This window comes from Peromyscus leucopus, chromosome 8a (genome assembly GCF_004664715.2).
Source record: "Peromyscus leucopus breed LL Stock chromosome 8a, UCI_PerLeu_2.1, whole genome shotgun sequence".
NCBI lineage: Eukaryota > Metazoa > Chordata > Mammalia > Rodentia > Cricetidae > Peromyscus > Peromyscus leucopus.
The window spans coordinates 51,775,307-51,788,515 of NC_051085.1; the positions used below are offsets into that span (position 1 = coordinate 51,775,307).

The 13,209-nt window shown below is 45.5% G+C and overlaps 1 protein-coding gene and 1 long non-coding RNA gene across 3 annotated transcripts in view; one reads left to right on the forward strand and one right to left on the reverse strand.

Moving 5' to 3' along the window:
- Pacrg (parkin coregulated) overlaps positions 1-13,209 on the forward strand; it is a 479,746-nt gene that overhangs the window by 263,189 nt on the left and 203,348 nt on the right. For both annotated transcript variants that reach the window (XM_028866656.2, XM_037200309.1), the window contains exon 3: positions 1,429-1,600. In XM_028866656.2, coding sequence (XP_028722489.1) covers positions 1,429-1,600 — 172 coding nt within the window. The remainder of the gene's footprint in view (positions 1-1,428; positions 1,601-13,209) is intronic.
- LOC119086835 overlaps positions 8,974-13,209 on the reverse strand; it is an 11,180-nt gene continuing 6,944 nt past the window's right edge. The window contains exons 2-3 of the long non-coding RNA XR_005090201.1: positions 10,805-10,965; positions 8,974-10,197 (exon numbers count right to left, since the gene is read on the reverse strand). This is a non-coding gene — a long non-coding RNA (uncharacterized LOC119086835). The remainder of the gene's footprint in view (positions 10,198-10,804; positions 10,966-13,209) is intronic.

The following is a 13,209-nucleotide window of genomic DNA, read 5'->3' on the forward strand; positions in this document are numbered from 1 at the left end:
TAGGTCACACCTACAAGTACAACGTTCTAAAAAGGAAAATAAGCTAAATATAAGTTTCTGTAACAAAGAACAGCTGTGATCAGTAACATGGGATTTTTTATATATACTTAAAAATACAAGTAAAAAATGTACAAGAATTGACTATGAATCAGGTGACAAGGTAAAATTATAGGTAATGTTGTACCATTTGTATCCAAGCGATACAGCAGTAAATTTCCCATAGTGTGCAAAATACCACTCCAAAAACACTTTGAAATGTGCAGAGAACCTTAAAAACACCATTACTCAGCAGCTATTCCGTGCATTCTTTCTGGAACCAAACAAGTTGTATAAATTGACAAGGAGCGGGTAGCAGAGATGAGCCTGTAGACTCCAGAAGGCTGGGAGGGAAAACGCCCATTACTATGGAGGCATTTCTCGAGGGTCACTTAAGTAGGTGATCACAGGAAACTGGGTGATTGGAAACAGGGAAACTGGCGCTGTTCTGGTGTTCTGGGATAGCCACTTCCGTCTGCAGCATAGATGAGTGTGTCTGTGCTGAGTCACCGTCACGCTACCACCTTGCCAGTGGTCAGTCTGGCTCTTCCACAGGGTGGAGAGCTGGGCAAAAGCCAGTCTCTTCCCTGTGCATGATTCCCCACCCACCTGCTGAGTCCTCTGCCCCAGAACTTAGTCCCACTCCCCAGCTGTACCCACTGGTGCTGGAGGTCGCGGCGAGGGTCTGGCAGGAAGCCATGCCGTGACATTGGGGGTGAGGGATGCAGCCCAGGGGGACACAGACACAGCTCTGCTCCTCTGCTCCTCTGCAGGCGAGGGAGACTGATCTGTGTGTTAAAAGATCCACTTAGGATTAGAATATGCGTCGTCCACTCCCTTGTCCTTGTGGTGGCACCAGTATTATACTGTCACCCATGTTCCAGGAAACCATATGTGACCCTAACTGCCCTATTGGCCAGTTATTGACATTCATATATATTTCCTATTAGGTTCTTGTTAGAAATTTACATACCGATCTATTTAAACTGGTTTGGGTTTTCTTTCATTTTGTTCTTACACTTGTGTTTTCAATGTACCTATCTTGAATCCCGACCTGAACATTCAAGATCAAACTTGGCCCAAATGGTAAAACAAAAATCAATCAAACAAACAAAAACCCTAAGAAAATCAACCAATTATTAATATGCTCCCAATGCAGATGACATGTGACCAAGGCACCTGATGGTTGAGATTTGAAAATTGGCAATGTTATCCTCGTTGCCAAGAGATGAAAGGCATCTGGCACAATCCTGGTGGGTGCAGGGGTCAGTCACACGTCCATGAAGGACTGGAGAGTCTTCTTCCCCAAAGCAGGGGACAGAGCTGCATGGTGGCCCTGCACACCCCGCTCCCCCGCTGTTCTCACACGGTGTTTCTCCTCTCTGCTTCCAGGTGGAAATTGAGAAGCTGGATTACCATCATTACCTGCCTCTGTTTTTTGACGGGCTTTGTGAAATGACGTTTCCCTATGAGTTTTTTGCTCGGCAAGGAATCCACGACATGCTGGAACACGGGGGGAACAAGATTCTGCCTGTCATCCCACAGCTCATTATCCCGATAAAAAGTAAGTGAACAGGTAAAAAAGCGTCACTCTGTCTCATGCCGCCACGTTTGACAACTTGCTAATTAAGCGGTAATGCACAACAGACCGAGACGATCCCCAGGCTGGTGGGAATTTTTATAATTTGGCTTATGAGGCCAGACAACTGAAGTCTCTGAAAATATTTCTCATCACTAATACGATACCAGTACTTAATACAAACAAAACAAGTCACGTGAGAGTCATGCTAATTTGAGATATTGCATGGCCGTGACGTAGTGTTCAGACACTAACTTGTCCATTCAGGGATAATGTGTGTGACATTTTATGTGTTCTCTACCCAAACCCCAAGTTCTTGTTAAACAGCACCTCTAGAAATGCAGTTGTGTGGAGTGTCTGTGAGGTATTAGGAGTCATAATTTCGGGATCTGGAATGCAGAAAATAGTTTTTAGCACAGGGACCTTTGAATCCACAGTGGGTTCCTGCAGTGACTCTCGGAGACAAAGACCACTAGCATTTCTGTTTATACCTCGAGAACATGTTCCTTTCTGCGGTTTGCTCGGGCATGACTGCCTCCAGCTTGCCAGAAAGCAGCCTCTCGTGCGGCTTGCTGAGGTGTTCTGGGAGTTCTCCAGGCACCAGACGAGGTTTTGGTTGCTCTCCATCTTGTCTGTCTTCTTATCTTCCGCTAGCACTGGTAATAGAATCGCCACAGGCCTGCCTATCCCCAGACGGAGAATCAGGCCGTCCCCTCTCACCAGTCACCACATACCCAGGGCGGCTTGCTGTGCCTTTCGCTGTCACCCCTGATTAAAATCAGGAGGTCGAGCCTCCGAGAACTCCACAGAGGATGAAGTTCTGTCTCTTCCTTGCCTTGAACCACCCCAGGTATTCCCACCTCCCAGCTTTGGACTCAGCTGGGCCACGGCTCGCTCAGGGTGACAAGGACCTTGCCTCCCCTCCTAACGTGCTGTGCCATCTCCTATCCAAGCCAACGGCTTCCCAAAGACTGGAAGGCCCTTTCCTGGGCAGCTTTCGGGGCCCACCTTGATTGTCTCAGGGGTGCTCTGGCCACGTGGCGTGACCAAAGTGAGAAGAAAAGAGATCCACACGGGGACCACTACCCAGCACCTGGGGTACTCGGTTTTGCTTATGGTCATCTTTTGTTGATTTGAAGTAAGCGGCATTAAGATTTGTGATTTCAGCACTCAGCTTCTCATCACTACTCACAGAGTCAGCTCTGGAACTTTCTGAGCTGGCTTTGAACTTCTGGGGAGACGGTAATATACCACCACACTTCTACCCAACAAGGGTCAAAGTGACCTCGTGTGAAAAGGAAAGCCCTTCACATGGGCCCTGAGTAGCTGGCAGCCCTTCTTCTCATCCGTCAGCCACCTGAAGGAGCCTTTACGGGACCCTCAGGAACGAGACAGCGGCCGAGCTCGCTTGAACCTTTCCTATTTGGGATTTGTTCTCTCCACCGGGCCATTGGCTTAGAGGTGGTCACTTCTAATTGAGATACCACATTTCTTTAAAGATGATATACAAGTCTCACAGAGAAACCAAAAGAGCCAGAATGTTCTCTCCAGGAACCGCCTGACCATTTCTTCCCACACCCATCAGAAGAGCAGCAAAGTCCAGATCTTGGTCCTACAATTTAAAATAGATACTCTGTCTTCAAATGGGTACCTCCTTGAGAGGTTTCCACACTTCCTTGGTGCAGATACTGAGTGCAGAAAGAGTATTCCTACGTGGTATTTGTATTATTTTTTACCATTAAAGGAGACCAAATCAGAGAGGTGACCGTAGGTGAAGGGACAGGTAATCTGTCTGATCTGTGTTTGAAGGCACATAAATAAATTGAAAGAAGCAATGCGTTATGAAGATAAAAATGATGGCACTGACATACCCCAGGTCATTTGTTGATAGAAGAAACATTATTAAAAACTCAGTAAAAAAAATAAATAAATAACAAGTAGGGAATTTGATAGCCCAAGGTTTCAGTAGCCAGGACAATCTGTTCCTGGTGCCTGTCATTGCGTGGCTCTCCAGGATGTGGTCACCATGTACCCATCCTGGTTCCTGTCACTGAAAGTCAAGCATCTCTCAGGGAGAAATGTTGGTTCACTATGCAGCATCTTGCAGGTTTCAGCCCAGGGTGGGAAATGTGTGCATAAAATACATCTTCCAGGTAGAATTCTGGAATGAGGCTAATTGATCTAGAAATAGGCTGATGTACATAATTGGCATGACGTGTAGTAGCTGTGTGTACCTTATTTTCAAACCATACTATTGGGATAATTATGACTTTAGGGGCAAAAATGAACCTTCTATCACCTGGTAGCTGTTCTAATTAGTATCTATGAAGGCAGAACATGAGTAACTCACTGTAGGGAAGAGAGGTAGGATCCATGCACTCTGTGCATTCCCAGAATCCAGGATTTATTTTATTAAATAATTACATAATTGTTAATCCTGTAATGAAACATGGATGCACTCAGTGGGTCTAGTATTTTCCAACTGAAAAAAAAAAAGTAAGAATAGAAATATAGTTTTCCCCTTTTTCCTATTCCTCCACTCGGGACCTTAGTTTTAACAGGCTTTAAAGAAAAAAGAGTTTCCAGGCCACAGTGGTGCACACCTTTAACCCCAGCACTCAGGAGGCAGAGCCAGGCAGATCTCTGTGAGTTCGAGGCTAGCCTGGTCTACAGAACAAGAGTTAGGACAGGCACCAAAAACAACACAAAGAAACCCTGTCTCAAAAAACCAAACTAAAAAATAAAAATTAAAAAAAAGGTTATGCTTTGCCAGGCACTCTGGTGCACTCCTTTGTGAGTTCGAGGCCAGCCTGGTCTACTCAGTAAGTTCCAGGACAGCCAGAGCTATGTAGAGAGACTCTGTTATAATCTGAGCTTCCTCTGCCTGTGATTCGACCCCAGTCTGTCAAAGTGTTCTCCATCTTCTTGTTGTTTCTGGTGATAGAAGCTTTCTTGATGATGTGTTTGGTTATCTATTTTTCCACTGATTTTCCTGGGGAATTTTAACTTAGAGGCACATGTCTCAGCAGTAGACACTTTTCCTGCATTCTTTCTGTGAGAACTTGGCTGTTTTCTCTTCCTGCCTCAGAACTCCCAGGCAGTGTGTCCTGCCTCACAAGCTGACCCGTTCCCTAAGCCCTTACCTTCTGTTCCATTTTCCATCTCTGCCTCACAGTTCTGCATCCTGGAAAACTTCCTGGACTTTATCCCCAACCTTAAAACATCTTATTTTAGCTATTCTTTTTGTTTGTTTGGTTTCGGGTTTTTTTTTTGTTTTGTTTTGTTTTGTTTTGTTTTGTTTTGTTTTTTTGAGACAGGGTTTCTCTGTGTAGCTTTGCGCCTTTCCTGGAACTGGCTTTGGAGACCAGGCTGGCCTCGAACTCACAAAGATCCGCCTGCCTCTGCCTCCTGGGTGCTGGAATTAAAGATATACGCCACCACTGCCTGGCCTATTTTAGCTATTCTTAACTTTGTTTTTTTCTCATATTCTTTTTTGGGGGGGAGCTGAATATCGAACCCAGGGTCTTGCACTTGCTAGGCAAGCGCTCTACCACTGAGCCAAATCCCCAACCCCCATATTCTTTTAATTTTTCCTTTATGAATATACTTTGTTAGTCTCTTATTTCTCAATGCATATATTTTAGATGATTTTAGATCGTTTGTTCTTGAAAGGCATTTTTTTAGGCTTTGGGGTGAGAGGGAACAGTGCTCCATGTCCTTTTACTCATTCACTATAAGTAAATTGTTCCTTTGTCAGCATTTAAGTTAGGCAAGATGACCTGTTAGTTACTAACAGAACAGAATCTGATGCCCAGCTGGATTTTGGCTGTAACATAAGCTGCAACAACTTGAACGAAGTTTCACTATTCTGTGTGATACCATTACACTATTCCGTGTGACACTGTTCCCTCATCTGTAAAATGCGGCTGCTGTATGCATTAACATCTTCCTTCTGATTTATTGTCAGTGTGGTTTTATATGGTATATTTCAAAGGCTTGTATTCTCCAGCTTGATTCAGTCTTATGATTTGTACTGCTTTATTATATGATTAAATTGAATTTGTTTATTCTTCCACGTTCTAGAACAACATCTTTTTATTGACTAACTTTACTATTTGGCAGTCTCGGGCACGTATGTGATTAGTTCTGATTCCTCTCTTTCTGTTTGGTGGAATAAGTCTGTCTGTCTGTCTTTGTTGCTTTTTTTTTTTTTTTTTTTTTTGCTTTGTGTTTATATTTCCTGAGTTAAATATGTATCTCTAGGGCTAAGGATGTAGCTCAGTAGCAGAGCGCTCAGCAGAAGTCCTGCCTTCAGTTTTCAGCACCACACAGAGGAGAAACAGTACTCTGCTTCAGTCCACCTCACCACATTTTGTGACCATAGCACGCTAGGCTATGTCTCCGGTTCTGTGTGAATTTTGACTTCCTTCCATTCATTTTCTTTTCCTTTTCATTTGTGACTATATTATAAATACTTTGGTAAGAGTTTTTGTTTATTCTTTGATTCAAGGTACTACATTGAAATCGATGAATATTTTAGCATTGAGTTTTTGTTATTTAATTTGTGTTGCCTTAAGAACAGAGAATACAACTTTTCCTAACTTAGATTTTCTTTTTTTTTCCAAACACAATAGCATTTTCACTGGGCTCTAAAAAGCTGACCTGTTGTCATAGTTCAAAATCCCAGCACTGGGGAGGCAGAGGGAAGGGGGCCGGCATGTTAGGGTCAAGTTCAACTTCAGCTCAAGTTTGAGGCTAGTCTGCACTATGTGAGACCCTGTCTCAAAACGAAAACAAAAAATCAGACAAAGAAACTGTCATTTTGTCATCATCCCCAGAAGATAAAAAGAAAGCCCATCCTTATGAGGAAAACCTTAAAGTACATTTATTCTACTAAATTTGTTGATATGATTAAAATAACTTGCAGACTATTCTCTTTAATGCCTGGAGAGTGGATGTACGTGTGTGCTCGCATGTGTCTGTGTATGTGATTATATGTGTGTGTATGTGATTGTGTGTGTGTGTGTGTGTGTGTGTGTGTGTGTGTGTGCATGTGGACTCAGGTTTGTAGAGCCCCATGAACCATCTCAGTTGAACCAAGAACTTTCAAATAAGACTAGTCTAGCCATACAGCTTGTCCCCGGGATCTCTGCCTCTGCTTCCCTAGGACTACAATTACAGGCACAACACCAAACCCACCTGTCCTTGAAGTGGGTGCTGAGGATTGGAACTCTGGTTTGTTCAGTAAGCGCTTTATCTACTAAGCTGTCTCCCCGGCCCACATTGCTTTCTTCTTCAGGAACAGATAAGGAAAGTATATAAAAGCGTCTCACTGTAACACCAGCTCCCGGTACTGCTCCCAGTCTGCAAGCCTCTCCCGGGCTTTTCTAGAACTGTATCGGCCCACCCTTCCAGCAGCACTGGAAAGCAGCCACCTCATTCCCAAGCCCTGCGGTACCTCCAACTCAGTCACGTCAGATGGGCAGTGTTATCATATCACAGTGTTTCCAAATGCCAGGGTCAGAATGTGAACCACACCCGGGCCTCGGTGCTGTGTGTGCGTCTGCAGGTCGCCATTGCCACAGCATGCAGAAAGCATCCACTCAGCCAGCCACACACCACGCGGGCCTAAGACAAAACTCAGAGAAAGCACCAAAGGTGGAAATCATATAAAACACGTTGAATAATCAAAATGTAAGTTGTGCTGGAAATCAGTCTTTAAAATGATAGCTGAAACATTTCTATTTTGAAATTAAGATGTGTTTTTATAAATAATCATGAGCCAAGTTAAAAATCATAATTATTTAACATGCTAGAAAGCATGTTAGCTGCACAATAATAAAAATGTTGCATTAAAATCGCAAACATTCACAAGAACATTGCCTGAAATTGGATTTAAATATCTGCATTTTGTACAGTGTGGTAAGGCATTAACTTACAGGAAATATATGAAATGTATTTCTAAAGCACATTAAAGACAGCCAAACCAAGTTCCTGTCTTATCAGTTATAGAGCATCGTAAGAAACCAATGGAAGAATGAATTCAGAGTGACTGTCAAGAAAATTAAGGTTGAGCAGATCAAAGCCCAAATGTTCTTCGATGTCTTGAAACTAGCAGGAAAAGCCATTCATAGTTTTAAAAACAAGGAATAGGATTCTTTGATGGTGATAAAGGAAATTCTCTCAATTGGAATACAGTAGGCTTTACAATAGCAACCAGTCTCCCAAGCTCCAGGGCATAAAGCAGTGAGTGACTTATAGCAAGTCAGCCTTCTTCCACAGGTTAGTTCCACTCAGGAACCCAGCCTGATTGACATTGCTGGTCACAGCACCCGAGGGATCAAGGGCTCTAGAGGGTCTCCCACAGAGAACGCAACAATTAGTCGCCGCATCCTGAAAGTAACACCCCTCACTTCTAGTCACCGCTCATCAGCCAGACTCAGTCTAGGGCTTGTCAACCTCAGCAGGGCCCCAGAGTGCAGAGCTACCCTAGACATTATGAATAACAAGTTTCAGAAGCTCTGTATCCTTTTATGCTCTGCAGAAGACTGTCACTTCCAGTCCTGGTGGACAGCGTCCCCGTGAGCTGCCGGCTTCCAGCTCCGCCTCCCTGTGGTGGACACGGTGAAAGTCTTTCATGTTGAGTCTTTTCATCTCCAGCTTGTGCTCATCCTCTGGCCCATGGGGAGCTCCTCCCTGTGTGATTCTTAGAAGCCAGCTAGGGTGGGGTTTGCATGTAGATTTCTAGTACAACCTGCTGCGAATCCCCTCCAAAACCCCTTCTCCATTTTCCCCCTACTGCCCTCCGATGATGCCTCAAGCCATGTCTCCTGATGCTTTCTCCTGGCTCAGACCATGTACCTTAACCCTAGGACAAAGAGCTTTCATCTCTCAGGCGTAACTGCGTGTGCTCTGTGTCCATCTTGATGATGTCCATGTGTTCCCAGCATGTGCAGCAAGTCACATTGTCAGCCTCTCACCAGCTCCCTGCATTGGCCTGTGCGAACAGCAATGTGACTGCTCTACAGAACTTGCTTGGCTCTTTCCTAACTCTGTGTCTTCGCTCTTGCAGGAATGCCTGCTGTCACCAGCTCACATGCCTAAGCGCTAAGCAGCCTCAGAGCCCTGCTCCTGTATCAGTTTTTCTTTTTGCCTCTCTAGAATCTCCTTTCCACCCCTTCCCCCAACTCCAGAACATTGTAGCTTCTTCTATCACTTAGAATATAATGTGAAAAAGGACTCTGTCCCCACAGTACCTAGTGAGCTGGCTAGTGCGCAAGAAATACATCAAATATTTCCAAAATCAATATAATAAGGTGCATAACGGCTCTCCTCACTGAAATGTGCACAGACGCCATTTTCAAAAGTGTAATGCGGCCATTTGGATGTGCTCATGCGATGGGTCTTATGTAAAAGTGCCTTGTAGAGACGCCCGTTCAGCAACCCCAACTAAAGACTGTAATGCTGTGATGCTTCCGGTCAATCAGAGGAAGTTGGGAGTAAATTTCTGTGCATGTTTCTAAATTGCCCAGTGGGATCTTTTGCCTATGACCAGTGGTGTGCATTTGTCAGATGACCTGCTGGAAGGAGAGGTGACCCTGGCCACTCCAACTCACAGAAACAGTGCCAGTCTGCACGTGGCAGGGGCCTGAGACGGTGGCCTCATTAACACACCTCTAATGAGCCGAGGTCACCTGGCTGATGGTGACACCAGGGCCACATGCCCCGCCGACTTGAAGAGCTGTGGCTAAGTGGGAGAGAGCATGGTGACCCCAGCTGAGGGAGCTTGAATACTAACACTCAAAAAGCAAAATATTCTCCTGAAATGACATCCAGTGGACAAAAAGAAAAGAAAAAAGAAAATGACCAGTCGTGAATAGAATGTGAGAACCATAGCACAAAGCAAGAACCTGCTCTGAGAATTCTTTTTAATTAGCAAACACACTTGAATGCATTACCCTTGTAATGATCGAATCATTCCATGCATGTTTCCGGATTTTACAGGTACATTATTTTGAAATTGATAATAAACTATAAAAAATAGTAGTTTTAATTTAAGAAGAACAAATAAGCTTTTATGTTGGAAAAGAGGTAAATGACTTGGGGTTATTTTGATTACAAGATACCAGAAAAGAAGCATGATTCAAACTGTCTTCATAAAGCTTGCTTAGTTAACTCCGATGACCTAAACATCACTTCAGGCATGTTTGCTGTGGTGGCTCAATATTGCCAGTCTGTGCTCTGGTATGGGAAGACCATCCGAAAGCTTGCTCCTCCCGGAGTCAGCATGTTCCAAGTAGATTCCAAGACTCTCTGCTCACCTTCACTCTCATCTGTAAGAAAGGCCAAACGCCAGGTCTCTGCGTTTCCAGAGAAATACGGCATCTGTGACAATCGTGCCTACCCAGAGGTTTTAGAGCTATGACCAAGGGAAGAGGTGGAATCATGGTCCAAGCAGCCTTGAACGTGTCACCCACATATGGTAAAGGTGACGAGAAGAAAAGGTAGCTTTCCAAACTCCGTTCTTCAACATTTCTTGGTTATTCAATCTGCAGAGCAAGGAGTCTGCCTCTTCCAACAGACTGTGAAGGGAGACATGGGTATGTGCCATGAGCCAGAAGTGGTCAGTCTGAGATGTAGGGATCATCTGATGCTACAGCAAACTCAGCCTATACCAACCCATTTGAGCATCAGTTGAAAGTCTGCAGTCAGTGTGGCATCTTAGCAAAGCCGTGACCTGAAATCCATGTTCTAGAGTGAATATGGCACCTCGGCAAAGCTGTGGCCTGAGACCCACATTCTAGAGTGAATGCGGTACCTAGGCAAAGCTGTGGCCTGAGACCCACGTTCTAGAGTGAATGTGGCACCTAGGCAAAGCTGTGGCCTGAGACCCACGTTCTAGAGTGAATGTGGCCTCGGCAAAGCTGTCTCCTGAGACCCATGTTCTAGTGCTGACCCAACACTCTATGCCAACAAGGTCAGGAGGGAAGTTCTCATCTTTCCTAGAGGAGGAAAGTAATAGGAACCTCAGAGGGCTATGATAAGTTGAGTTCATGGGAAAGCGGCCATACATGTGCACTCCCAAGCAGACGGGCTATGGAATCTCACCGTCTGACACATGTCACACACTCTGCCTTATCTCCACCCAGTTTCCTCACACTTAACCTGGCATTGCCTTGCTGTCCTCACCTTCCATCCAAACAGAGCCAGAACGTGAAACCCTGTGTCGCCCTGTGAATCCGCTTATGGGAGTGGTGTCCTGTTGAAGGCACAGTGGTGTCAATCCAAGGCAGAGGCTAGAAGACAACCTCAGCACTTGGTGACCTTCCGGAACTGAAGATCCTCTGGACCTGTGAGGAGGAATCAAAATCAGGCCGAGGCCTGTGTGAACACGGACATCGGAAATCCAACATAAAAGCATAGCAGTGGCAGAAGTGAGAGCCAAAGATGGCAGCTGACCATGCCAGAAAGTCATGACAGAGCCAGAGAGACAGCGCCAACACCATCCAGGGGCAGGGCACCTGCAGGCAGGATCCATCACCATTACTGTCCTTCCCTGTCTCCAGTAAGCTAATGTCCACGCTCAGTACTGAGGCACGGTGCCTTATTTTCACAATGGGGGCAATAATGCCTCCCAACATATGGGGTCATGTCTGTGGTAGAATGAACTAGTGCATTTAAAGCTTCCAACAGATCATGTGACATGCGTGTGATAAATGTTGTCACCATCGTCCTCAGCCTTAGTGTTAACATCTTTAAGTCACCTGGGCTAAAGCCTCATGCAGGCAGTCAGCCATGACACCATTCCAAAGTGCATGTTGATTCAGGCTGTGACCTTCTTGAAGTTATATCATACTGTGAAAAAAAAAAAAAATGTTCTCCAATGCCTTCCCCGAAAAGACTCCATTTTACAGGTAGCATTTGACTCCACTTGGAGTGAAAATTCCTTGGTCACTATGACTTACTCCTTAAAAACAAGCCACTGGTGCTCAGGACACAGGATGATTCTTGCACCTTGGTGGACACACAAATAACCCACAAGGTACTGCCTGTTAAGTAATGCATTCCTAAGGATAGACATGTGCTACACTGTTTAATTGAAGAAAATGGGGACACTATGAGCTGATCACATGAGTATCTTGAAATTATATCTGGAAAACGGGGCCTGGAAACTTACTGAGCACACCAGAGTAAGGAAAGGGTTGGCGATCTTCCCCTGGACACCTAACACAGGTGTGGTGATGACTTCGACAGATCCGTCACCTGACCACCGAGTGTGTGCATCCGTGGAACCCACAGTCAGAGAACTCCCAGCCATCCCATTGGCTTCAGCTCAGCTAGATTTCCCACTCAAATGACTGCCTTTCTATCTGTCTGTTTGTCCACCCATCTGGACCTATCACCTGTCTGTCCACCTGTATATTCATCTGGACCCGGTCTTGCCCGTTGCTTCTAAGACCTCGATGATCCTGCAGCTCAGTTCTATAGCCTGACTACACCCCAAGACTCAGTTAAAACTGTGACCTCATGCCTTGACCCTGGAGCAGCCTCTCCAGCAGACCTCCAGCAGGGTTATTTACCTTGTTCCCTCAGGGACTCTCTGCCTCTTGGTAGGGCCTCTGTGGGAGTCCCTGACCTCTGAGGTGGCCTTTGTCGGCCTTTGCAGCCATTCCATAACCTCTGCATGTATTTCCTGTGTGGTCTGAGAGTTGGTGCTGCTCCCAGTGAAACCAGTGCACCTTGTGAAAGTATTAAAATGCCAATAAAGTCTGACAGTGGAAAAGCACAAACATTTGTCTAAGTTTCTGAAACTGTGTGCTCAGAACAACAAACCTTGCTTTCTGAAAGCTGCCATGAGCTTTGACTCCATCACTGTGATTTATTCCTTAAGAACAAGCCACTGAGTCAAGGACAGCACAAGAAAACAGACAGAATTAGCTAAACTGGGTTCACAGGGGCTCACAGAGACTGGGCCGACAACCAGGGAGCCTGCAGGACTGACCTGGGCACACTATGTGTATGTTACAGTTGTGTAGCTTGGTCCTCCTGTGGGACTCCTAACAGTGGGAGCAGGGGCTGTCTCTGACTCTTTCGCTGGCTTTTGGAACCCTACTCCTCATACTGGGTCACCTTGTCCAGCCTTAACACGTGGGGAGGTGCTTAGTCTCACTACAACTTGATGTGCCATGCTTTGTTGATATCCATGGGAGGCCTGCTTTTACCTGACCAGAAACGGAGGAGGAGGTGGGGACGGAGGGGGGAGGGGGGACTGGGAGGAGAGGAGGGAGGGGAAACTGCAGCCAAAAATGAAAGGATAAATTAAAAAACAAACAAACAAAAAAACCAATAAGCCACTGGTGCCCAGGACCCAGCGTGGTGGAGGCTTCCTGCTTAGTCAACTCGAGAGTTAGTTCACTGGCATTTTTAACGATCTCCTCGATGTCTAGCCCCAGTGTGCACCAGGGCATGGGGCAGTACCTCCTGACTGAGGGCACGCTGGTAGAAAAAGAAGTGCAGCTGTTAGGGGTGCGGACTTGAGACTCAGGCAAAATCCCGCTTACCATTAACTAGCACTGTAGTGTTAAGACCATCTA